Here is a 27,286-nt window from a genome sequence, read left to right as displayed (position 1 = left end):
GGGTACATGATGTTGGGTTTAGACATTAGGTTGGCAAACCGTGAATAAAACAAGTCTTGTTTTGTAGTTTAGAAGTGTATTCAGGGGCATGACTAGAATTTCAAGAATGAGAGGGCCAAAGTAATAACAAATATAAATTTTATCTAATTTAAGAATATTATAGGTTTGTTTGGAATCCGCTTATTTTGCTGAAAGTACTGTAAATAAAAGTAAAAATTAGTTGTAGTAGTACAATGGGGCCCATGGATAGTACCAAAAAATGTAGTAAGACCCATGAATAGTAACAAAAATAAGTTGAATAGTAAAATAAACTGACTTTTTAATTTTTGCCAAGCACATGCTACATGGGAATTATGTGAAAAATTTAGAAGAGCCATCCATATATTTTTGAAGATTTTAACTATTTGGGGGGGGTCTTTCATAAATTTAAGGGTAATTTTAATTTTAATGAGTAGTTCCACCCTTGAGTGTATTTGTATGATTAAGTGTGTGTTTGGCATGGCTTAAGTCAGCTTTTTTAATTATTTAGCTTATTTTTGCTACTGTTCATAGCCCTACTGCACTTTTTGATACTATTTGTGGATCTCACTATATTATTTCAGCTATCTTTTAGTTTTATCTATAATATTTTCAGTAAAAACTTTCAGTTTCAACTAAATAAGCTATTCCCAAACGGCAAAGATTATTTTTGTTAATTTATTTTACTATTCAGTTTATTTTTGTTACTATTCAGCTTATTTTTGTTACTATTCATGGATTCCACTGTACTTTTTGGTATTATTTATGGATCCCATTGTACTATTTCAGTTAACTTTTACCTTTATTTATTGTATTTTTAGTAAAAAGTTTTCAATTTCATTAAAACAAGCGGATCTCAAACCAAGCCTAAGCTAGGCCAAAATTGGCAATTAACCCCAATTGCCCAACTATATAGTTAGTAGGGTTTGTTTTGAAACTACATTTTTAACTAACATCTTGAGTTTCAAAACCTCGATTTAAGGCTTATGAATAGAGTCTAAGAGACTCAGTTTCCCTGTTTTGATCATGTTCTGATTTGGCATTTTTCCATGTAGCATCCACCTGGAAATCGAGTCTCTAAGACTCAAGTTATATCTCGACACTTAAAGCCTCAATTTATGTCCATGTGGACTCCACCTGGATATCGAGCCTTAGAGACTCGATTTTCTAAAAGGGAAATTGAGTGTTAGAGACTCGATTTGTAAGCTGTGGTACATAGGCATCCACGTGGTTAGGGCAGTTGCTTGTCCTTAGCTCTATACATAATGGTGGTTAGAGCTTTCTGTTTCCTCCTCCAAAAAAAGCCAGTAGCACATTCTCTCTTCCTCTCTCACTCTCTCTCACTCTCATACAAAAATCACCCCCATTATTAAACTTCAAATCAAACTCATCCCACATTTACACATCCTTATGTCAGGTAAGGTGTATATATGTATTGTTAGCTTTTTTTTATGGGTGTATCATGAATTTTTTTTTTTTTTTTTTTGGTTTGATATTTTTCTTTATATTTTTGTTAGAATTATTTGAAGGTTTGTAATGGGGTGAGTTGTGCGTTTAGTTTTTTTTTTTTTTTTGTTTGTTTGAGTATGAAATGATAATGATTGAGTGTGTTTGTATGTGATAGGGTGAGTATATGCAAATGTGGGGTTTGTATATGCATATGATGTAACAAGTTAGTGTATATATTTGCTAGGCTTTTATAAAAAGTAAAAAATATTTAAGATATATTTATATTGTTAGGCTTTTATCCTGACAATTTTTGTTGTTGTTTGGTTTAATATTTTTCTTAATTTTTTTGTTAGAATGATTTGAATTTTGTAATGGGGGTGAGTTTTGTCTCTCTCCTTTTTTTTCTTTTTTTCTTTTTTTTGAGTATAAAATGATAATAATTGAGTGTGTTTGTATGTGATGTGGGGTGTGTACATAGTTGTCAAAACGTGAATCGTATCATGAATCAATTTTTTATTTTTCCGTATCGTGTATCGTATTGTAAGATACACAAACACTTAAAAAAATTTATAAAAAATTATAGATATACATATATAAACGGTATATTCATTATAAATTTTAAATATATTCAAATAATGACTAATTTATTCATTACATATGTAATAATATTTAACAAGCTAACTAAATAAATCAACCTAGTATGTGTTTATAACATACACATTCAAATGGTTTAAATTTAAAAGTGATAATATATTACAAATGATCAAAAAATAATAATTTATTTTCATCATATTGCCTAATAAACCCCATCTAAGTCAATGTTGTTATCATGTTTATCATTTTGCAAACTTATTTCTTCATTAAAATTTTCTTCATCATCATTAACATTTACTATTTCTCCTTGTTCTTTTTATTTTAATAATTAAAAAAAAATCTTCTTGGCATCTATTTTCTTGGACTTATAACAATAATGACAAAAAAAATATTATATTGTCAATTAATATCTTATTCATAGTATAGAAAATAAATTTGCAAATATTAAAGTGAAGTGTAAGTGTGTACTGCGTAGTCTAAATTTTATAGGAAAAAGAGAGGGGGAAAAAACTTATGAATATGTTATTTTATTAGGCCAAATTAAGTAAACTAATAATTTTGTGTTAAAAACAAGTCTAACAACTTGTTAGATTCAAATAAAAGCACAAATTTTAACAAAAAATCTCATTTTAAAGCATTTTTCTATGTATAGTATGATTTTACAATATAATACGATTCATACGATACCACATTGTATCGTACGATTCATGAGCACTTATAATACGCCAATACGATATAGAACTTTTTACACACAATATGATACGTATCGCGTATCGTACAATACTGACAACTATGAGTGAGTATATACAAATGTGGGGTGTGTTTATATATGCATATGATGTAAGAAGTTGTAATTTTTGTACTTTAAGTAGATAAAAAGGTTTTGTAATTGATGTTAAATGAAAGAGATAAAATATGTCACTAACATATTACACTTGGCTCTAATAGATTCACAATCTTTGAAGAGTATTGATATAAACATATACTATGGTGGACCCCTTATCAATCCTGAAGAGATTGACAGATTTCCATTTAAAGGGCCGGGTATCCAGTGCTATTATATCATGATATGTCGTAGGTTGAAGACGTTGAATGATTTGAAGATGAAAATAATGGAAGAGTTAAATTTGAACCCTGTTTGTTATGACATAAAAATTATTTACCGTTACTCACAAGAAGTCCTTCATGAATAAATAAATTATAGGTATATGGCGATCAAAGAAGACAAACATGTAAAGATCATGTTCAATAGGATCCATAAAATGCCCCAAGTAAATGCTGCTGAGTTGTATATAAGTTCGGAGTTGCTTGCAGAAGTTGATACCGAGGAGATGCAACAAACAACTACATCTTTACAATTTACAGCCTTAGATGATAGATGCATTACAATGGGAGGCTATACAATAGGAGGTTATACACTCCTATCTCAAGATCATGCTGCCCACATTGGTGAAACACACCAACCTCAAGAGACACATTTAGGGGAGGAAGACGAAGACGAAGATCATGCTACGAATAATGGTGAAAATCTTGATGATATGGATGAGTACAAGGAGAGGATTAAGTGAGGCGACTTTGACAAGGATGTGGATGACCATGAACTTGTTCCTAATTTTGAAGAGGAAAATATGAAGTACCATGATAAAGACGATGTGGATGATGATATTGGCATCCAGCATGTTACAAATATGACCACTACCTACACACCTCCTACCGAGTCATTCTACGCAAATACTTGGGAAAATATGGTTGATCTTTCACGTCTTTAGATATCATTTGTTTCTACTTGAGAAGATGGGATGCATTTTAGTAAAGGGTTTTGCAAATAAAAAGACGGTGAAGCGGGCATTGTAAGATGCAGATTGCTTCTATGTAAGGGATGATGTGGAGTTTAGAAATTAATGGGACAATGACAAGTGGAGAATGTTATTCTCATACTAGTGCTTGTAAAGGAATAGGAAAAGGGTAACCTATTCAGCCAATTAATTAGGGGAGGACTAGTATGATATAGATGATAGAAGTAAATGAAACAATAATTCAATATCAAATAAAATATCCCAACACAGTAAATACAGGCAAGGCAAGAACTTAGCAAATAAAATCAAATAAAATAACACCAACAATATTACATTAATAAACACAATATCATTTCTGACATTATCAAATTTAGCAAGAAGAAAGTCATCAAACTTTCAGTAACATGGATATAATTAAACACTAAATCATCAACTTTTACAAACCCTAACATCAACAATTTAATTTAACAAAGACCCAGTTAACAAACCCTAACATAATCACTGCAGAACAATGCATAGTTCAAGATAGAAATTTGAAATTTGCCTGATATCAATACTTCAACCCACGAACAGAAAAAAGCACAAAAAAAAAAAAAAAAAATCATACCCATAAAACAAAAAAAGCATTTAAGAAACGGATTACTTGGCATGGGTTTTAGTGAGGGTGAGTCTGTGGAATAGGAATTTGGTGGAGGACGAGGATTTGACAGAATGAGAGTGAGGAATTGAGAATGTCTCTGAGGAATTGACAGGATGAGAGTGGTGGTGCGTGAGAGTGGAGAGGGTGCATGAGAGTGGAGACTGAGTGAGAGTGGAGAGGGTGAGTGAGAGTGGAGGTGCGTGAGAGTGGAGACCGAGTGAGAGTGGAAAGGGTGCATGAGAGTGGACTGAGTGAGAGTGGAGAGGGTGAGTGGGTGCATGAGAGTGGACTGAGTGAGAGTGGAGAGGGTGAGTGAGAGTGGAGGTGCGTGAGAGTTGTCTGGTGTCTATGACTTATGAATTTTGAATAAGCCCTTTATGAAATCATGTCTTAGAGACTCGGTTTCCAAGTAGCTTCCACGTGAATCAACCATGTCATTCTGAGAGAATAGAAATCGAGGCTCTAAGTGTCGAGATATAACTCAAGACTTAGAGACTTAATTTTCAGGTGGACACCATGTGGAAAAACGCCAAATCAGAACATGATTAGAACAGGGAAACCGAGTCTTTGAAACTCAATTTATAAGCCCTAAATCGAGTTTTTGAAACTCGAGATGTTAATTAAAAATATAATTTCAAAACAATACCTACTAACTATATAGTTGGACAATTAGGTTTAATTGCCAATTTTGGCCCCAAGCCACTACCCAAGTCTTGAAATTTATAGTGCTAGTTTCAACCGGTAAATTGCGGCCTCTCATTATATATGCTGCTTTGCATAACGGCAACTTTTCTTCAAGAATGACAAAGCCGCATTTAAAGTGATGGCGAAATTTATCTTCAATGTCTGCCACATTCTTATTTTGTAGCCTCATATAACTTATAACGTGTCCCTTATTTGGATTATTATTAATGACAAAAAAAAAAAAAAGAAGGTGGATAGATAAGTGGACGGTCTAAATGCAGCTAAACAAACCATCATCAAAAAACAAGGGCTGTGATGGACAGCATTTTCCTTGTGGTACACAATATAGTTGGTAAGGCATATCTATTGTGAAAACTCAACGTTATCTTCCTCTGTTTTCCTCTCTTTGCTGCAGCATATTGACTCTTTCCTAAAATCAAGAAATAAAGTCAAGAGGATAATATAGTTTCTTGTTGGAATTGGTACAGGCTACCAAGTAATTAGTGCAATGCTTACAAGTTTGAACACGTAACCATCTCAAAAAACAGTGAGATCCTCGCTCGTCTTTCAAAATACCTTCTGCAACATGTGAAATTATTTATTAGACTCTCTCTTGGACAGCATATATAAGCCTTCGAATTCTAGTTATATTGCAGAGTAAGTATGTACAGACCTGTATACTTTTTCCAGAACCATTCTTTCTATATTCATTTTTAGTATGTATATGAGTTATAACGTTGCAATTCAATCTGTTCCAATAATTGTTTCCAGTAGCAGGGACTCTCTGTTATATATATGATTTCCCATCTTCCTGACTGCATAGAATTGACAGAGGGTCATTTTGTTTGTGGTAGGTATAGATAGAAAAGAAATGGCGGAGAAAGCGAGAGCAACAGCATCTAATTCTTCCAGTAGACAAAATGAGCGGAGATCGATTGGGGTGTTCGAGCCGGCAGAGAGTAAGAAGAGTATTAGTAGTGAGACAGTGGATGATCATCGGGGTAGCACTTCCTTGTTGGGGTCTAGTAGTAGTAGTAGTAGAGAGGCAGCAGTGAAAATAAATAAGTGGATGGCATTCGAGCCCCACAATTCTAAAGGGAAAGATAATAATAATAATAGTATTGATATTGATATGGATATAGTGCCGAACATAAAAGCTGAAGCAGGAATAGCGGAAAGAATAGCAGAATGGGGTCTGGTGGTGAAGTCAGAGTCAGATGCGGGAGAAGGTAGTTTCAAAAAAGCAGGAAAAGGAAAAGGAGAAAGATTATTGATTTTAGGAGGGGAATCGACAAGAACATCGGAGGAATCGAATCATGGATCTGCAAGAGTGTCATCTGCATCAGGAGATTTCCCAAGGGTATCGCAAGAGTTGAAGTCGGCTTTGGCCACTTTGCAGCAGACATTTGTTGTATCTGACGCCACTAAACCTGAGTGCCCCATCGTGTACGCCAGCTCCGGCTTCTTTAGTATGACCGGTTATTCTTCTAAGGAGGTCATTGGAAGGAACTGGTATGCTATGCTATCCTATCCTATCCTATTAACGCCATTTCACTTTCCTTTCCTTTTTCTACTTCTCTTTTTTAATTCGATTGTTACAATATGTTAATCTTAATCTTAGATATTTTTATTGGAAATAATAGGAAATTCCCTTAATTTCAACGGTCTTAATTTTTTTTAAAGCACAAAACTAGTAACAGGTGCTGTTGATTAAAAAATAAACTTTCATTTTATGAAAAACAATCTGTACAGTAAAATTTAAAAAAAAACCTAAAAAACGACATTTAAATATTATATTTAAATCTTATAATTTTTTAATATGTTTTTATGATCAAACAAGTAATTCACAATCTATTGACGTAATAAAAATAATAATTTCAATAGAGAGCCTAGATAAAATTAGTAAAAATAAATGATAATTTTTATTGTATACATACATAAGTTTAAAATGTACCTAATGCTAATATTGTTCACAGAACAGTGTGTGAATGGTGAGTACAATAATAAATAAATAAATAAATAAGTGTGATAATCATTGTTCTAAAAGGATGATATTATTTGTTTTGTTTTGTTTTGTTTTGATTTGTTTTGTTTGGTACTTCTCTTTTTTAAAACAGTGCATTATGTCATCAACTCATCATCTCTTTTTTTTTCCCCATTAAATTAGAAATAAATACATTGGTATTACATTTTAAAAAATTCAAAGCAAATAAATGTTATTCCTCACGTGCTCCTATTAACCATATGCGCAAAGCTACCCTCCATGTGCTCTCATGCGTCACCTGCACTTTTGACCATTTTAAACAGTGTTTCTCTTTTATGTTTGTGGTGGATAAGTGGATTCCATAAAAGTTTTTTCTTGTGGATTGAATGAGCCCTCAAGGATTTAAGGGTTTTGAAATAGACATGTTCTATTTTTTTTTTTTTTGTGTTTATCTCGTTGAGTCGTGTTCATATACTTCACCCACCGTCTCATTACCAATCATGTGCTTTCATGTAGTTGTTTTGTGGCTTCACGAAATGCTTCCACTTTGAAGATACCCTTCACATTAATTTCTCAAATGCGCTTAGAGCTCTCACGTACCAATTTCATCTTAAGGATGTTTCATACCTATTATTTGACTTTCACAAGTCCATACTCCACATAGTACTCATCGGTGGACCCTCCTAATTCATTCAATGGGGATTTAAGACCTTTCTTATGTTGAAAACTTTCCTTCCTAACTTAAGTTTTTGTTATCCCTCATCCTTAAGTTTGATGGAATGTTCTACCTTTTACCAAAGAAAAAAAAGAAGTTTGAGGGAACGTTAGAATGTATTTGAATATATCAAAAATATTAGCATAGATAATATAGCCATGAGATTAATGATTATCACAAATTCATTATTGCTTATTGTAATACACAAAACATTAATGTGACCAGGCCTGAGCCTGAGCTCAAACTTTTCTTTCCACTGTTTACCTTTGGCTAAATTCTATTGCTTCCTCACTAAGTCATTTTGTATTCTTCTTTAATTATTATAAAAAAAATAAAGATCTGTGAGAACATATGTGAAAGATGAGCCTGTAACAGAGGGGTTTTTGACTTGTGGGTGCAGCCGATTTCTTCAGGGACCGGAAACAGACCCGAATGAAGTGGCCAAGATTCGAGATGCAGTTAAAAGTGGGAACAGCTACTGTGGCAGGCTCTTGAACTACAAGAAAGATGGCACCCCTTTCTGGAATCTTCTCACTATCACCCCCATCAAAGATGACCGTAGCAAGACCATCAAATTTATTGGGTATCTATTTCTTTCTTTTCAGTGCCTACAAATTCTCTTTCTTGTTTTCTAAAACAATTTGTTACAGCCTTCTCCTTATTGCATGACACTCTTATCTAGTCTAACAATTGTGGTACTTATACACTTGTATGAGTCATGCTGTATATATGTTCAACTGTTCATCCTTATATATACACATGACACACATGCCTGTGATTCAATGTTAAATCTCTACACGTACACCTGCATGGCTTGTATGTTAGAATCAGTGAACGATTAGATTGCTTAGTAGACTGTCCTCTTTGCAGCTTTGTCAGTAGGTTGTAGGGCCTTTTCTTTGCCTCAGCTCCGGCCTCGGCACATTTCTTGGTTTTGTTGGAAGAGTAGCCAATTTAAGCGAACTTTGATACTTTTTGTAATTGATATTAGTGTTCTCCATTGAACCAAAACCACCTAAATATATATGTTGAAAATGCTTTGCCTAGAGAAAGAGTAGGATAAAGAAGATATAAATCTATGACCAAGAAATCTCAGGTGAACAGGTCTTCGTAAACTGTAGTTTCAATGTAGATAGAAACTTTGGGCTCAAGAGAACTCACACTGCTTCAATTAAGTCTAAAAATCTTCAACTTGTCTGTATTTATGTATTATTGTTGGAAGAATGCTTAACTGACCTTATTCATATAAGTCGAAAAATCTTATTTTGTCATGTGTCTTGGATTAAAAATGACTATATCTATCCTTATTCATGTAATGCATATCTTGAGATGTTAACATGTGCATGCATCACCTTACAATGTAATCTCGTGACTCTTAATAACCATTCATGCGCCATTTTTGTTTAATTAATGTTTTAGACTTGTTACTTCAATTAATATGCTGCCATAAGAATCTTTTGATTATTTCAAAAGAGGATTCCTCTCGGGCATTAAATGCCTATTCCTCAATTTGGTCATAAAGAACCTCATATCTGTAGAAACCCAAATCTCCTCTCCACTACTCAATGCATTTAACGAGCTTAAAAATTTCTGAATTACACATAGATAATCTTTAGAGTGCTGAATTCAAGGATGCTCCCTAACTAAATTTATCATTATTGATGCCTTCATGATTATTATAGCTTTTCTGGACTTGGTAATTTCAAATCATAGGGCCACATAACTATTTCCTGAACTAATAAAACATATGGTCATAAGTGAATATATATATTTTTTGCCTTTTTAATCATGATATGAATTGTTTAGCAGAATGTTTTCTTTTTTCTGTGAATTATGTTTTCATCTTGTCTTATGGTGCGATTTTCATGTTGTTTCTACAGAATGCAGGTGGAGGTCAGCAAGTACACGGAAGGTATTAATGAGAAGGCATTACGACCAAATGGTCTGCCCAAGTCATTAATCCGTTATGATGGTAAGCATTTGTTCTTGCTCTGTTGATGGATATGACTGTGACTGCTTCATCATCTTATTTTCACATGTCAGCTCGTCAGAAGGAGAAGGCTTTAGGCTCCATGACAGAGGTTGTCCAAACTGTGAAACATCCACAATCTCACACTCAAGCTACAAGTCATGACACTACCAGCAAGCATGAACAACAAGAAAAATTAGACCTTGATTATATTCTGCCAAAATCTGCTGAAATTCAGAATATAAGCACACCTGGTGGACAAATACCTCAATCAGATTACAGGGATGATGTGTCTCGCTCCAGTTTAAGCCAGGAAGCAGGCAAAAAATCTAGAAAATCAGGTCGCGTTTCCTTGATGGGGTGAGTGTTTATTGTGTCACCATTGCTTTATGGTAAGGTTGATACTAATTGCATATTGTAAAAAAAAAAATTTACATTTTGAGCATTTTTGTTTATTACAAAAATATTAATTTAAGGTTGGTTAATCCCTATGAATGTCCTAGCAGAACCTATGACTCCTTTTAGAAGTACCAGATTTCTTATTTTATATGTAAATTTCTCTTACAGTTTTAGAGGGAGGTCTCTGAGCTCTGCAGAGAGGGAAGAACAGAAACCAAGTATTGAACCAGAGGTTTTGATGACTAAAGATATAGAACGCATTGACAGTTGGGACCGCACTGAAAGAGAAAGGGATATACGCCAAGGAATTGACCTAGCAACCACATTGGAACGCATTGAAAAGAACTTCGTGATCACTGATCCAAGACTTCCTGATAACCCAATTGTAAGATAAAAGAAAATTTCTTGTTTTTTGGTATTAGGAAAAAACTTGAGATAAATGCTAAGAGATCAGAATTTTTGGTAGTTTTATCTTCTGATGCACTCAACTACAGTGCATTCATTCCCCCCTCCCCTCTCTTAATTATTAGCCTAATTGAACCATACTGCATTTTGCCTGTCTATCATCATATTAGATACACAAATGAGGTACTCCATTGATGTAAAGATGCATCTCTAAACTGTATTTTTTCTGTCTACTGCTGTCATCACAGCATACTGCATTTTACTATCATACTCCATGTGATCATGTAACACTGCACAAAATAAAAAGTTAAATATTGGCATTAATAGTAGCATTTTTGTCAAGACTTGAGTTATATCTATTTTTTAAATCTTAAATAGTATCAATATCCAATATACAACCTTCATGGCACTTTTTGTAAGCGTTATAGTTCTATTTCACAATATATGCTATATATGATATAGATGATACTAAAGGTGATATAATCGTTCATGTGCAGATATTTGCATCTGATAGCTTTCTTGAATTGACAGAATATACACGCGAAGAAATTTTGGGAAGAAACTGTCGGTATGAAAACTGTATTGTATATCTTTGTTTTGTTATTATTTTGATTTCTTGTATCCATTTGTCTCCCATTATAGGGACATTCAAGTTGGACCCACTCTTGTTGTACAGATTGTAATTTTTTTCCATCTTTTTGTCCATTCCTTCTGTTGTCTTTTCCTATGATTGTACCATTTAATGTTGTACTTAAAAGAGTTTTCACTATAACTCGTTAAAGCAGATGCTTGTATTTACTGGACCACTTTTTAAATTTAAATTCCAAAACTTTTGTCCAAATTTTAGATAAGGATGATATGTAAGTTAGAGGTCTGGGAGATGATAAGTTGTTGTATGAGAATGCTTTTGGATGTTGTTAAGATATTTTAGTAGCCAGTTCACCTCATTCAACAAAGAATGTTTTTTTTTTTTTAATACTTAGTTACAACAGTGGGGGAGGGGGAATTTGAACCCTGAATATTTCCATTAAAAACATTAGGAGGTGGCAGTTAAGCTACAAGGCTCTGGACAACAAATAATGGTTTTAGAATTCTGAAGGCAGATGTTTTTTCTGATATTGGTACCTCTACCATATTCATGTCTCATTGGTTTGGCAGTGAAAATCTTGGGGACTGAAGTTTGAAGGTTCAGTCAATATTCTTTTCAGATATGTCGTATTACTAGCAAAAACTTTGAGTTATATTAGTTGTCATGGCAATTGTCATAGCTATAATCTTATAGTATTAGTAAATTTTTATAACATTTTATGAAAATAGCATAGCATAGCTTTTTTTTTTTTTTTTTGGTAGAATTCTTATTCTCTCCTATCTTGTTATATCTTACACTTGTTTGAAAAACCTTGGATCAGTACTGCCAGTTCTATTCTATTTTTCCTTGTCTATTTTCTAGGTTTCTTCAAGGACCTGAAACAGATCAAGCAACTGTCTCAAAGATAAGAGACGCCATTAGAGCACAAAAGGAAATCACTGTGCAGTTGATCAATTATACCAAGAGTGGTAAGTCAATACTTTTGATATCTGGTTTAATTGTTTTTATTGTTTCATTTTGCTTGAAACTAGGAAAGTTACTGCAGTTTAGTAGAAACCGAATTGGTTGGTCATTTGCTTGAGTGAAAGGACTGCCACCTTTCTCATGTCATATGATATATAATTCCTTTGGGATTTATTTTATTTTCATTGAATTGGAAATTAGTGTTTTACCTTTTTTTTTTTTTTTTTTCCATTGTGCTAAGTTGTTATGATTTCATGACTTTCAGGAAAGAAATTCTGGAATTTATTTCACTTACAACCTATGCGTGACCAAAAGGTGACTACAGGGTTTTTGTCTAGATATTTATTAAATCAAATATTTAATTTAATATCCATTGAATTCAGATGTTAATTCTCTTTCTATTTTTTCACTTGAGTCTGATGCAACTTTGGTAGGGTGAGCTTCAATACTTCATTGGTGTCCAACTAGATGGAAGTGATCATGTGGAACCCTTGCGCAACCGCCTCTCAGAGTACACAGAGCAACAAAGTTCTAAGTTGGTGTGTGTGTATTTTTTTTTTCTTTTGATATCTTTTCTCCATCTATATATAAGACCTGTGAAAGTAGCTATGATTCATCATTCATAATGTCGGGCAATTAAAAACAAAAATCTTATGGAGATGGGTGTTCTTAATAAGCATTTTAAGGTAGATGTGTGGACATACCAAGAAAGTTAGAAAAAGGAATAAAATTGTCCATTAAAAAATCATGGTGGCACCTATTGAGAAAAAAGATGAGGGATAGCTACCCAAGATGGTTTAGGCCTAGCAACAAAATCACTAGACTAAATCAAGTTGGAATGAGAAGTGCTAGAGGCGGCATATGGGTAGAAGTAGTGAAGAAGAATATAACATATAGAATGTTGACAAAGAGTGTGACTTTAGATGGAGTAGAATGCTGAAAAGAGATACATATAATGGACCTAACTAGTGATAAAGGATTCATATATGTCATGGTGTTGGGGGAATAACACCTTGGGGATACTTCATTTGAGAGGCCAATTTAATATATAGGGACACCACTTGACCCTAAAACTTAAGCCAATATTTTAGGCTCAATTATGTTATATTAACTACTCATTCTTGTCATTAGTATCCAATGTGAGACTTCACTACTTAGCCACCCACACCACTCATACATGAATATTACAACAAATCCCCCCCTTCACGTGTGAGCCTCATACCAAGTCACTTGTGGCACTTCAGATAGTCTTCCCTTTTAATGGAAGCCCTTTTCTTGACAATCTAAGTGTCATGAATTACCATCACCAATAGAGTGCCCTTTACTCAACCATGGGTGGAATAGGCATGTGAGTCTTCCTTGCACAACTATGGGAGTCACGAACATGCATCTAATAGAATCCTTTTACTCAACCATGGGTGGATCTAACATGGGATTCTTCCTTGTTCTACTTCGTGAGACCTACTAATGAACACTTGCCCTTGAACCACTGGCTTTGATACCACTTTTTAGGGAGATAACACCTTGGGGAGACTTCAATTGAGAGGTTAATTAACATATAGGAACATCATAGGGTTATATTTGGTCTTTTCTTACAACTTATAGGTAAGAGTCCTAGAAATTACCCATGTTCTAAAAATAAGAATGTATTAGACTCAATTAATAAAAAGCACAATCAATAGTTTTTGGTGAAACTTCCTGAAATGTACATAACGCACAATGAATGCATATGAAGCAATTACAAACATTTTACAAATCAAATGTATTTTCTAAAGCAATAAAAAAAAGATCTTACATGGCAGTGATAATTAAGCAGAGGTTTGTCTAAAATTCAAGTAATGCTGCAATCACAATTACATTTCCCTTATTCATTAGTCAGCTAAATTGTACTTTGTGTGACCTGTGTCTCTAGATTTGGTAGAAAGAAAAATATAACTTATAATAAAATAAAATTAAAAAAAGTAATAATTTAGAGATTGTCACTGCCAGCTTGAGGCTTTTAAATAGCACTGGTGTAATAGTCATTTGGGGTTAGTTTGGATAATCTAACATTTCTAGAAACACTCTCCATGTTGAGTCCATCTTCTATCTTCAGCAGGTTAAGTTATATTTTGATATGGACAGTATCTTTTTATTTTCCCCCATTTTTTTGACATGTTTCTGAGTTTGTTTCTCTTTAATCAGGTCAAAGCCACTGCAGAAACTGTTGATGAAGCTGTCAGAGAACTTCCTGATGCCAACTTGGTAAGGTACTCTTTTTACTTCATGTTTGGACTGATAATTGTTGATGCATATATTATTGGATTTAAAGAATTTAATTTTTTTATTAAAAATTTGTTGACATTTCAATTTAGGAAAAAGTTTACCTTCAAACTGGTTTAGTCACATGACTTTTTTTAATGAGTCATGTGACTCGTTTGAATAATACATGCGGATGATATTATAAATCGCCATGTATTGGGTTGAAAGAGACTCCTCCAAATTGGTTTGGAGAAAAACTTTGTCCTTCAATTTACTACAGTACATGATTATCTTATTTAGATAACGGATTATATTAAGTTGCATGGTCACCAAACCTTACAGTTTGATTCCTCCAAAGTTCAAATAGGAATCTTGTGAATGTTTTGATAAAATTTGTTCATTATATTGCTATCAAATGATATAACCAATATATTTCAAATAAGCTTGATTTACAAAGCACTGGAGATCCTTATATCCCACTTTCAATAGATGCACATCTCAATATTTATGATTTTGATTGTTACTCTCACACGTGTGTGTGTTTTAACTTGAAACCCTGGGTACTTGTTATGGCATTAAAAAATTTTCTGCAAAAATTTCTTTCATAAAAATAAAGTATTTGGGAATTTACATGACTATTTGTCATGATGGATAAGACATGATAATTTTTTATATTTCCATCTTATAAATTTTACTATTTAGTTGTTGCTGCAGCTTGTATTCTTTTTCATGATGAGAACCTGGTTCTCTTTCATCAATATGTTTGCTCATAGCTGATACAACTAATATAATCTACAATTTTTTAGACACCAGACGATTTGTGGGCAATTCATTCTCAGCCTGTCTTTCCAAAGCCTCACAAAAAGGATAGTCCTTCTTGGATAGCAATACAAAAGGTGAAGATTGCAAAAGTCAAAATCATACTGTATCACACTCTAATACCATTCACATTTTTTTAGCTATTCAAACTTATCTTGCATAGTGAACTTCAGCTTTTTTGGGATAAGGATATGATGATTTGACTCTAAGCCTTCTCTAAGTGGTTATTCGTTCATAACTATTATTATTATCATTATCAATATTTCTGGCATATATATGGCTACCTATTCTTTCATGTGTCAACTGCAAGTCCAGGAGTTTTATTTTTGTGGGATTCAATCTGAAACTGCCGAGGGTTTAAACCATATTCAAATGTACCAACTGAGGATCCTGCTTCGCAGAGCCAACAACAGATAATGACCTTTAAAATTATTAATAAGGGTGAACTACTGATTAATCCACGATAAAGCATGAAATTGGATGCATATCATTCAGTTCATTATAAATTTGTAACATATATTTTTCCAGAGCATCTACCTTAACAATGCATTTGACTTCAATCTACTTTCCTAGTTGTAATGACATTGAGCTTCTTTTTCCAGTAACTCCTTTGCCTCTCAAACTTTGACAATATGGTTTAGATAAAGAATGCTGTCACTTCTTTTCTGTGGTTAACCTTTTCAAGTAACATTCCAATCCTCATTGCTTCTAAAATTCTAACAAAAGAAAAATATTGACCGAAGCACAGAATAAAAGCATACATTTTAAAGTCTTTCTTCAAGGTTACCATTTAGATTTGAGTTATGATGCTATATATGTCCATTATGTGGAGTTGCATTTCTTAGAGAGTGCCAAATTGGTTATCTATCATCTCTATTCCTGCCACTTAAAATTCAAACGAACACATGTTTGGCTCCACTTATAATGAGAGACATTTCTATTTTGGGGTACTCTTGCAGTTTTGAGCTTGCTCGAGAGGGGAAGCTAAAGATTCCACATCGATTAGGTGTATAATATGATATGGATTTTTATACTAGTTGGGAAGTTAGTTGGCCTCTCCACTTAGTAGTTTAAGCATTTGTGACAAATGTGTTGCCTTTGGGCCAATTGGTACCTCCACTACCTAATGAGCATGGGGGTGGTGGGTGAATGTGCGGGCTTCAATTCCCTTGGGTGCATGAATATGCTGCCTAACAAAAAAAGAAATAAAAAAAAAAAAAAGCTTTTGTGACTTAACGACAAATAGTCAACATTATATTAAATTTATTTACTTCCTCTATACTAAGTTTGACCTCTCTACTTAATAGCTTAAGTTTTTTGGACAAGGTGTAATTTATTAAAATTTTACTAATGTAAGTAATAATTTTTTAAGTGTATCATTTATCTTAGTTTCTGTGGTAGAATCTGCGGGCCTTGAATAGTTATAATTACATACTGATATGTGTTCAAATCCATTTATGCTGTTTATGTTCCAGTTATATAAGTTTTGGCATCTTGCAGCTGTCTCCTTTACTAATATCTCAATCTTCCTTCCCTTTAATCCCTTTGTGCTTCTTAGATCACTGCACGTGGTGAAAAAATTGGGCTACGTCATTTTAAGCCCATAAGACCATTGGGTTGTGGAGATACTGGCAGGTACAGTGCCTTAAATTCAGATGTGATTGCCATAGATTTCTCTTCATGCACAGAACTTGTTGTGACATGATTAGATATGACCTCCAAATTATTGCCTGTCTAATTTTGTGTGTGTATTCTAATTTTTATTTATCAGCATTAATGATATTTGCTATTCATTATGCTTTTTAGTGTATATGCAAGTGTTCAAACCTATTTTGATTTTTAGCTGATGGAACCGAACAGAATCCTGGACAGCTTGAATGGATCTGTCAATATGATGCAGAACAATGAATTCTGATACCAAAACTGATACAGCACAAAATTCTCAAAGAGAACTGAGATGAAAAAAGAATAAAAAATTCAAATAAATCTAAGAATCAACACCTAGGTTCTCTTGGAGTCATCACAGTGGGATAGAATGCCCCGGAATCCACACCTAGGATTGCCTAGAATCAGTACTGGGGCATTGGAAAAAACTCAATAGAAATTTTATTTATAATAAACTTGTCTCCATCGGAGTACAATAATGAACTTATATAGACTATTAGGACTAAACCCTAACCCTGATTGACTTGTGTCAAAGCGTAATTATTAAATTATGAAAATAATCTTGACTCTAGGAAAATAAAAATAAAAATAAAAATAATCCAATGGACCAATAGTAAAAAAAAAAAAATTTGAATTCTAAAATTAAATTATACTAAGTTAAAATACAATTGGTTTTGCACTTCCTTGCATCACACTTGGTGACTGGCAAAGCCTGTGCATATCCTACTTTTCCTAGGAACAAAAGAAGACACTTCTCCCTCCCCAATCCCCTTCTATAAAAATAATATAGGTCTCTGAAAAAAAAAATATGTAATTATCTTACCTTAAAACGTGTTATATTCCTTTCATGGCTAGTGTCCCTCATCCCTCACTCCTTCCCTACCTCTAATTACCTTAAAGTGTGTTATATTTACTGGGGACCCTTTACTCATTAAACATGCTAAAATGATAAATATTTCAGATGTTAATATCATACCTTCTTGAATTAAGGTAAGTACAAGGGCTTGAAGAGTACAGGAATAACCGCAATATAAGCTGTAATTAGTTTTCATAAATAATCAAATAGGTTATTTTGCAATTTTATTTAAACATGTAGAAAGTAGTCAAATGGAGTGAGTAGAAAATTATTTCTTAGAGACCTAAAAATTGAAGGATAAATTTGTTGTGTTCAAGATGATGTCATTAGTTGGAAAGAGGAAAAATAAAATGGAGTTTGGATCCCATAAATCTTGGAAGGTTTTCAAGATCCGTTTTTACTAATTAGTCTTGCATGATTAATATGAGAGAAAGGGGTTCATTTAAGGACCCCAGATAGGGAAGATATGGCATTGATAAAATATTCATTAGATAATAATGGCTAAGTGATTAAATTCTTTTTTTTCCTATCAGCTTAAGCTTTTGAAATCAATGGTATTTTATCAATATTTATACTTAAAAAATTTGTTGAACCCTAAGATAAAGATGAAATAATTATATTTTGACACTAAAATATGTAATATGTAAATGTAATGCCCCTAGCCCTTGGTGTCATGTTCAAAACTTAAGGACAGTGTTAGCCAACCCTAACCCTTGGTGGAATCTCTGCTACATTCACCAATCCAATGAGATCTGAAATCATTTGTTGTCTACTGATCTGTTATAGCTTGAAGAAGATTGATTTATTACGCTCTTGTTTTACACTCAGTGATTCACTTGTACGCTTTAAAATTGCTGTCTTTCTCCAGGTCACACAAAGGTCTTGTTTAACACCGAAAGCATTAAAGTAAAAATTGGATTCTTTTCTCTTCTTTATGATTAAATTACTGTGGTTTTTATTGCAGTGTTCATTTGGTGGAATTGCAAGGTACAGGTGAACTATATGCTATGAAGGCAATGGAAAAGTCAATAATGATGAACCGTAACAAGGTATGAATATATAAGAGAATTGTTATTTGACTTTTTGAAGATACCTAACTCATTTCCTTTCTATCTGAAATCAATGTAACAAGAGAATATTTCTTTCAAACTCCTTTCACTTTTTTTTTGGTGTCAAATAAATCCTGATGACTTATATTGAGTCTACAAAAAAGAATTTGGCTTCATGATTATGTGGCTTAGAATTTGTTATTCAAATAGCACCTCCTCCCCTTTTAAGAGCAAGGTGAGGTTGAGGTCGTCAATTCAAGACCCATCAGGTAGGTGTGAAATTTATCAAGAAAAAAAAGGCTAAGAATCTGTGCCCTTCTCTTACATTTGAAAGTTTCATGAATTTCATTAACTCCCATAAATGCAAAGGCACATATATGCACAACTAAAAACATTTTAAATATGTATGTGAATTAAAAATTCTTATATGTTTGGAAGTTTTTAAATTTTTAGTGAAAGTAATTTATCTGTCACTAGTCACTTTGCCTAGATTGATGATTTAATCAGTGGGATTACCATTCGTTTATTAGTTCTGGGGTTGAAAGACTTCATCCTCTATGGTCCATGGCCATGGATTAAATCTTCACAGTGAACATACTAGCTTCTAGGAACCGGCCTATTATTCCCTGTTGCAGTGTTGTTCTTAAAATTAGTCAGCTAATGATGAAATAAAAAGTGCCATCTATAATAAATTATTTCCATAAATTGGAACACTTATGCTAAATATGCATCCCATTTTAATAAATGGACATCATGACCTACCTAGTAATTGCAATTACATGTGTTTATGTTAAACTTAAGGTTTTCGTCCATATAGTGACGGAGGTTGCACCAGCCAATACATTTTTTGTTAATACAATGCCCTACTCTGATCAAATATCATGTTTTCTTAAGGATATTAAGCTATCAATTTTTTATACTGCTATAAATACAATTATATTATTTTTGCATCCACATATTGTTGGTGATGTTTACAAAGGAATTTTGATATATGCTGCATGCACACATAGCATTCATATCCATATCAGCCACACACATGAACATGCATAGGTATGCAAATTTTTTTAGTCTTACCAAAAGAGTCAGTTCACATTACTCATTGTTCTAATGGTCATATTTTTGTGGGTGCTGTACAGGTTCACCGAGCATGCATTGAGAGGGAAATCATTTCACTACTAGATCATCCTTTTCTTCCCACACTCTACACTTCATTTCAGGTCTACTCATTTTTGTAATTTTAATTTTCTCTTACTAACTCTAGACGATCGTAAATAAAGGAACTGGTTAGTTTTCGCAACAGGCTTAATCTCTATGCTCAATTACATATGCATACATACACATGCATGTATGTGTAGTTGATGCGTGATTGCTTCTATAATATGATTTTGAGGATAGAGGAAATCAGAATTGCAGCCTGTGAGCTGAAAATCGAATACTTGTAAGATTCAAGTGGACTTATATGGCTTTGTTCAAGCTCACAAACACACTAACACTACTGTAACTGATATAATCACACGAGCATTCCTAACACGAGTAGATTAGGCAGCCTGTGCCCTTGTCTATCTTTTTCTATCTTTGCCAGGGCTAAGGTTGAGGATTCAAATCCCTACTGCTCCTGGCTTTGTCATTCAGTCATAACAAGTCGACTAGGCAGTGACCAAGATCTATGTTTCAAACCTTTCTCACTTACCTAATATTTCTTCTCTATACTGAAAGAGGTTGTTTTGTAATATTTAAGATTGTTTTATATGTATCCAAGAATATCTAATAAGTATTTCTTATGGTTTCCAGATTAAAAAAAATTTATTTTCAATTTTTCAATCAAGTATTGGATACACAGTAGGAGTATTTAACAAATATGATCACCTTTGTAGAAGTTCTGAATTACAAAATGGAAAAGCAATAGTAATAACAAAAAATAGTGTCTAGAAGTATGTGGCAAGAAATACAGAAAAGGAGGGGCAGGGGTGGGGTGGGGGGTGGGGGGGTTGTGCTAGCTTTACTACAGGATTATTTCAGTTTCTTGCTTGAGAATAAAACACTTGGTATGACTTCTGTATATCCTTCTCTTTAATCTAAGTTAATCTATTAGTGGAGTAGCCTTTAATTCGATGCCATTTGGGATTCTCGTTGTTGGTTAATAGTACTGATTTGTAATACATTTAAGTATACTGATGTCTCTTTATCTCCTCAGACTTCTACACACGTTTGTTTGATAACAGACTTTTGCCCTGGAGGAGAATTGTTTGCCTTGCTTGACAAGCAGCCAATGAAACTTTTTAAAGAGGAATCTGCAAGGTACTCATTGGTTGTGTTTGTAACATATTTTAGTGCCAAAGCAACATGTTGCCTTACCGTTCTTAGAAGTTACAATATAGAAGACCAGATTTTATCTAGTTGAAACTATTTGATTGTCCCAGAATTCTACTATTATTGAAGTGGAGATAGAGTTTATCATTCAGTTGGTGCAACTAGAATGTTATGATTTCAGATATTCCTTGTACACTCTCTCCAACACTGGGTTAATCATTGTTAGACTGGTCATGTAAAGAACAGATTAATTATGGGTTTCTCTTCATTTCTAATTAAAGTACTGAAACATCTTATTCTCATCCTGATAAGTGTACACCTGTTATATATCAAACCTTTTATCATTTCAATGCTAACTTTTATTCATCTCTAGGTTCTATGCAGCAGAAGTTGTCATTGGCTTGGAGTATCTCCATTGTTTAGGTATTTAGATCGTATGAGAATCTCTAGTATCTTTCCTCTGGTTTTACAGTATCAATTAGTTTTTCTTTTTTTTTTTTTTTTTCATTAACTTGTATAATGGATTGGAGGAAATCACAGGGAACTTATATATGTGAGTGCTTCCTAGGAAAATGGAAACCATTGCTTTTTTTTTTGGCTAAACTGGAAACCATTGCTTAAGATGTCATAAAATTACAAGTCCTTAATTCCTTTTTTTTTTTATATATATAAATCTTGCATGACTTTATCATACCAGTATCATAGATTGTTGCTGCTTCATCACTTTAGTTTATTCATGTTTAGTTTGGCAGCTAAGTCTAGCAGAGATAGGCTGTTAAGATGGAGAAAAGTGGACCTTCTGTTTGTGTGCTTATAATTTGTCTTTTCCAATGCCTTTGTACAGGAATAATTTATCGTGACCTGAAGCCTGAAAATATCTTACTCCAGAAGGATGGGCATGCCATGCTAACTGACTTTGATTTATCATTTATGACATCATGTGAACCACAAGTATGTTACATTTTTCCTGTCAGAAGACTTTGTGCTTCAATTTTCACAGACCTGTACCTGTGATTCTTGCCTTTCCTAGTATAGGTTTATGGTCTTCACTGAATCAAAAAAGTCACCTTAAGTTGACAACCAAAAAAGAAGACAAAAATTAAAACAGAGATGAAAAAAATCCACCTAGTCAAAGAGTTATAGTTCACAGGAGAGCAGTCCACTGCTCTTTTCTTGTCAAAGGAAATGATCATGCAAAGAAAATCAAACCCGTCTTCCAGTTGACTATTCAACTGGCTGCATGATTGAATCCAAGAAATATTCCTGTCTCTTATATATTTATTAAATGGTGGTAGTCTGTGGTTCATTTCCACCTTACTGCAAGGCTTGATTCTATCAGCTCATCATTTTATGTTGTCACTATATTATCAGCTCTATAGTCCTTTCATTCTTGCACCAAAATGTTGGGAAAATTTCTCTTCTTAAGCAATTAGAATATTTCTTGTACCTTGAAATGTTGGGAATCCGAATGACATGATCTTCAGGTTCTGCTTGATAATTACTAGGTTCTTAAAATGTGAACTACTGACCATGCTACTACTTACTGCAGATTATAAAGCATCCCCTACCCAGTAATAGGAGGAGATCCAGGAGTCAACCACCACCAACATTTTTTGCAGAACCTGTCACACAGTCGAACTCTTTTGTTGGAACTGAAGAATATATTGCTCCTGTATGGTGAATCTTTAGTCATGCTAAGTTTTAATTTACTTCATGCTACTTCTTGTACTTTGTTTGGTATACCAAATGAAAAAAAGTTTTGGTTTCTATCAGATTCTAGAATTTTTAGGAAATTCTTCACCAAATTTTATGGAATGTTTAAGATGTGTTAAACATGTATTGTTCTGTGTATCATTAGAAATATTTTTGACAAGTAAACTTTTATGTCCTGGACATCCATTTACTTCATATTATTTTGAATGCAACAATTGGCAAGGAAGTTGCTTTCCAGCAAATCCTTGGGTCTGGAACATTATGCACAGACTTGTTCTGCTTCATGTTCTTTTGTGTTCAACAAATTTGCAAAGGAAATTGCTTTCCAGAAATTCCTTGGTCTGCCATGTCCTGCATGTCCGTGTTCTGCTTCATGTTCTTTTATTGTAACAAATAGCTACATTGCTTCCCCGTACATCCTTAGCCTGCCTCTGCAAAACTAAAGATGAGTAAAGAAAGCTGAGGAAAATGTAAATCATTAGGATATGTTAATTCTTGAGGATGCTAAAATCAGTAAAATGAAGTATAATTAGTGTCAGTAGGCTATATTACAGAAGTTTTTATCAAGGATAAAATTTTCTTTGTCGTCACATTGAATAATAGGAACCGTACCTTTTTTTACTACATAATCGAATCATTTTCCATAAGTGAGTTCCCAGTACCATTTCTGGATTTATTCCAATATGGAACTCAGCTTTGATGTCCTGTTTATAATACTTTTTAGTTTGGACTTTTCATAATTGGTAAGAAATATCTGTGTTTGAGAACATGCTAGCTGCTTACACTCGCATATTCATCAATCAGTTATGTAGGTTTTTACTGTTAACATGTTACTTATCATGTTTACCAGGAAATAACTGCATAACTTCAAATTGTATTAGCAATATTAAAAAAAATTTGTTATTTACTAATTTCTTTTCAATGTTCTTATATTTGATTCAGGAAATAATTACAGGTGCAGGACATAGTAGCGCCATTGATTGGTGGGCTCTTGGTAAGCACATGCTCAAACTTGACCATTTTGTGTGTTGTCAGTTTGTATTAACATTTACTTAATTATTTTTTCTTTTACATTTTTAAAATGATATTCAAATATTTTATAAGAACATAATATGGGACCTATACCTCATGATTTAAAAGCACACAGGTCACGAGATGTATGACTCTTAAGAGTTCTGATTAATTTTTAAAACATCAAGGTATCTTTGGACTGCTACACTCCAACGCTAGCCTTAAAAAGGTTATTGACTGAGAATCTAGATGTCGGGGTTCCTTTACATGGAGATATGAAACTCATTCACTTTTTTTATTTTGATAATAAATGTATTCTTTCTGCTTAATCTGCTTCACCGCAATAATTTGGATTCTTTTTTTCTTTTTTGTGATTAAAGCCTTAGGTGATTCCTGTTTCAAATTCAGGTATCTTGTTGTATGAGATGCTTTACGGACGTACACCTTTCAGGGGAAAGAATAGGCAGAAGACATTTTCCAATATCTTGCACAAAGATCTCACCTTTCCAAGCAGCATTTCTGTAAGTTGTTGAATAATTAATGTGCTTGCATATGCGTAGGAAAATTTGTTTTACTGTCCACTTGGAGTTGCTTTTGTTTGATAATGTTGACCAATTGAGTGGGTACTGCTGCGTAATCATCAAGTTGACCTTTGGTTAAAATTTGACCCTATTTTCATTTTAATTTCTAAAAACAATATTTAACATATTTCTACAGCAAAAAAAGTTGTGAGAGTTTTAATATCAATATTTACCTGTATGGACAAGGTTGTAAGCAACCATTTGAGGCTAACTTTTTTTCCCCAGTAAGTAAGCATTAAGTCTATATCTCTTTGCATTGGTTATGCAAGATTATTAGATCAATTCAAGATGAAATCCCTTGGTTTGATTATTTCTAACAATACAGTTTGATAAAGCTAGATGTGGGGTCAACGTCAAGCTCAAAATTTGGGGGAATGGAGTAAAAATAGAAACAAAGATGCGGGGAGTTGATCTATAGATATTAATGAGTTAGTGCTATTGATATCTTTGATCAATAATAGGAATGGAGAGATCAGAGAGGATGTGAACTTAAAGAGGATGTGAACCATAAGATAGGTGTAGGGTGGATGAAGTGGAGAAGCGAATCAAAGTTATTTTGTGATAATAGAATACTTACTAAGTAAAAGAGAAAATTGTATAAGACTACTATAAGACCAATGTGCTCTATGGTACTAAATATTGGGCTATTAAGAAGCAAGATGTTCATAAAAGGTACATGAATGGAAATACAATAAAGATAGAATACAAAAAGAAGAAATTCACTTACAGGTAGAGATGGCTCTTATTTATGAAAATATGAGACAAAGTCACTTGAGGTGGTTTAGTCATGTGCAAAAGAAAGCAAGTAAAGCACCTGTTAGAATGAGTGATTCAAGTTGAGGATGCAAAAAGAGGTAGATGAAAACCTAAAATAACATATTGCTAATAGTAAAAAAAATGACATGCTAATTAAAGAGGCTTAAAAGAGTATGATTTGGATAAGATAGAATGATGGATAAGTATTTATGTGGTCAACCCCAATTTAGTCTATTGAAGATTCATAGCTGACCCCAAATTTTGGGATTAGCTTTGATATTGTTGTTGGCAATGCCTCAAGCAAAAACTGAAAAGAGCACAGGGGCATACCTCAGAAAGCACAAACAAAAAATTACCTTTTTACAATCTATATTATCTTAAAGTGCAAAAGCAAAACAGAAGCTATTAGTAACTCAAATTAGTATCAAAGAAGTGCCAAGATCGCTGCAATCACAGGTACTGCTAATTGCTCTACAATTTGTTGAAGCTGCTAATCTTATACCTCAAACTCCAACTAATCTCCTTGACTTTGGCTGCTATAGAAAAATTTTGTCAGAAGTTCATCGCACTGTAAATACAGTTAAATTAAAAACCTGTAATTTATTTCAATAAATTTTCATCCTAAAAGAGGTGATTTAAGGTGCCATTTCCTTTAAGTGGAAAACATGTTCTGGGGAAATATGATTTATACCAAAAAATGGGACTGCTCTTTGTTAAAATTGTAAAGGAAGTAACAAAAATTGTCCATCGTTTAATTTTTTGAAAATAAACATCTCAAAGAACAATGGAAGCCATGCACAAAGGAGTGGACTGTTGTTGTCCACGATATACTTAACATCGGTTAGTCACAAGACCAGTAATTAGAGGTGTATGATTTCTAGGATCCACATTCTAGATCACTAAACATAGCCTACTGTGTCTTTTAATGTGTTAAATTTTTTTATGCCTTAAAAATGTATCCTGGAAATGACTTGCAAATGAGCTTCTTTAACAATTGGATTTATGAGGCACGAATCATTCAGTCAGTTAACTTGGAAATATCGGCTGTTATGCATTAGCTGATCTTACTTCCTTAATGTTCCAGGTAAGTCTTGCAGCCAGACAGTTGATTAATGCATTGTTGCAGAGAGACCCTGTCAACCGTTTAGGATCGAATACTGGTGCCAATGAAATCAAAGGACACCCTTTTTTCCGTGGAATTAATTGGCCCTTGATCCGCTGCAAGGTAGTGGTAGTACATTTCTAATCAACAGAAAAATTTTAATATTGATTCTTAGAAATGTTGATAGTAATTTTGAAAGACTACTCAGGAATTAATTGATATAAATCTTTCAGAAGTCTTGATTATCAGTTTGGTTGTATGCAGAGCCCACCGCCATTAGATGTGCCTATTGAATTCATTGGAAAAGATCCAAAAGCCAAGGAAGTACATTGGGAAGACAATGGAGTGCTGGTTAATTTTATGGACATGGAGATTTTCTGAAGGTTCACATTACTTACTACATAAAATCAGATCAGCATTATGCCTTTCTATTTGCAGTTGCTGCAAACACAAGCCAAAATATTAAAGAATCTTCATCCACTTGATGTGGTTAAAATTATTATCTACTTCTTGAGTCTTGTGCTTGTTCAATTTTGGACAAAACCTAGAGCTGCTTGATATTAGTTTTATGCCCATTGTTATTTATAGTATCTTTTGGGTTTTACGCTCATATTTTCTGTATGAATTGTGCAGGATTGGTTATAATGTAACATAAATTGAATGATGTTGGTCCTGCTTTTCTCTGAAGATGGAGCTACCTCAGCTTAGAAACTAGAAATTGCAGATCATAAAGGAAAGAGAAGCGGCCATCAGGGAGGGTCCTGTAGCATAGCATAGTATATATTGGTAGTGCTGCTGGGTTGTCTAAACTCTAAGGGAGGGGGTTATATCGTATATGAGGTATCAATGACAAAATTAGCATTTGGACAGCATCTAGACCATTACCATTTTTTGGTGAATATCACATGGAGAACAAATCTTATCATAGCAGTTAATAAATGTTCTAAATAAAGAAAAAATTGATGAGTATTCTAGTTT

The 27,286-nt window shown here is 33.5% G+C and overlaps 1 protein-coding gene across 4 annotated transcripts; it reads left to right on the top strand.

The window, feature by feature from the left end:
* The first annotated feature begins 5,551 nt into the window (after positions 1-5,551).
* LOC115968838 (phototropin-2) lies at positions 5,552-27,286 on the top strand. Of its 4 annotated transcripts, none has more exons than XM_031088350.1 (24): positions 5,552-5,838; positions 6,036-6,693; positions 8,281-8,463; positions 9,761-9,852; positions 9,924-10,209; positions 10,417-10,633; positions 11,151-11,221; positions 12,104-12,210; positions 12,471-12,520; positions 12,640-12,744; positions 14,390-14,449; positions 15,253-15,342; positions 16,824-16,900; positions 18,751-18,835; positions 19,972-20,052; positions 21,030-21,133; positions 21,519-21,568; positions 21,990-22,096; positions 22,695-22,817; positions 23,801-23,852; positions 24,278-24,390; positions 26,291-26,431; positions 26,573-26,691; positions 26,942-27,286. In XM_031088350.1, the coding sequence occupies exons 2-23, from the start codon at positions 6,053-6,055 to the stop codon at positions 26,687-26,689; spliced, it is 2,952 nt and encodes a 983-aa protein (XP_030944210.1). In that variant the 5' UTR covers positions 5,552-5,838; positions 6,036-6,052; the 3' UTR covers positions 26,690-26,691; positions 26,942-27,286. The 4 variants fall into 4 exon arrangements, 3 of the variants coding, with proteins under 3 accessions (XP_030944210.1, XP_030944212.1, XP_030944211.1); XM_031088352.1 differs by having other exon boundaries at positions 5,552-5,728; positions 6,042-6,693; positions 26,942-27,112; XM_031088351.1 differs by having other exon boundaries at positions 5,552-5,728; positions 26,942-27,112.

This window comes from Quercus lobata, chromosome 11 (assembly GCF_001633185.2).
Source record: "Quercus lobata isolate SW786 chromosome 11, ValleyOak3.0 Primary Assembly, whole genome shotgun sequence".
Taxonomy (NCBI): domain Eukaryota; kingdom Viridiplantae; phylum Streptophyta; class Magnoliopsida; order Fagales; family Fagaceae; genus Quercus; species Quercus lobata.
This window is presented reverse-complemented; position numbering and strand designations above follow the sequence as displayed.

Coding starts and splice junctions, on each gene's coding strand:
- LOC115968838 (XM_031088350.1), top strand. CDS start 6,053: ATGGCGGAGAAAGCGAGAGCAACAGCATCTAATTCTTCCAGTAGACAA. Junction 18,836..19,971: donor TAATGATGAACCGTAACAAG/GTATGAATATAT, acceptor GGTGCTGTACAG/GTTCACCGAGCATGCATTGA. Junction 23,853..24,277: donor CATTGATTGGTGGGCTCTTG/GTAAGCACATGC, acceptor TTTCAAATTCAG/GTATCTTGTTGTATGAGATG.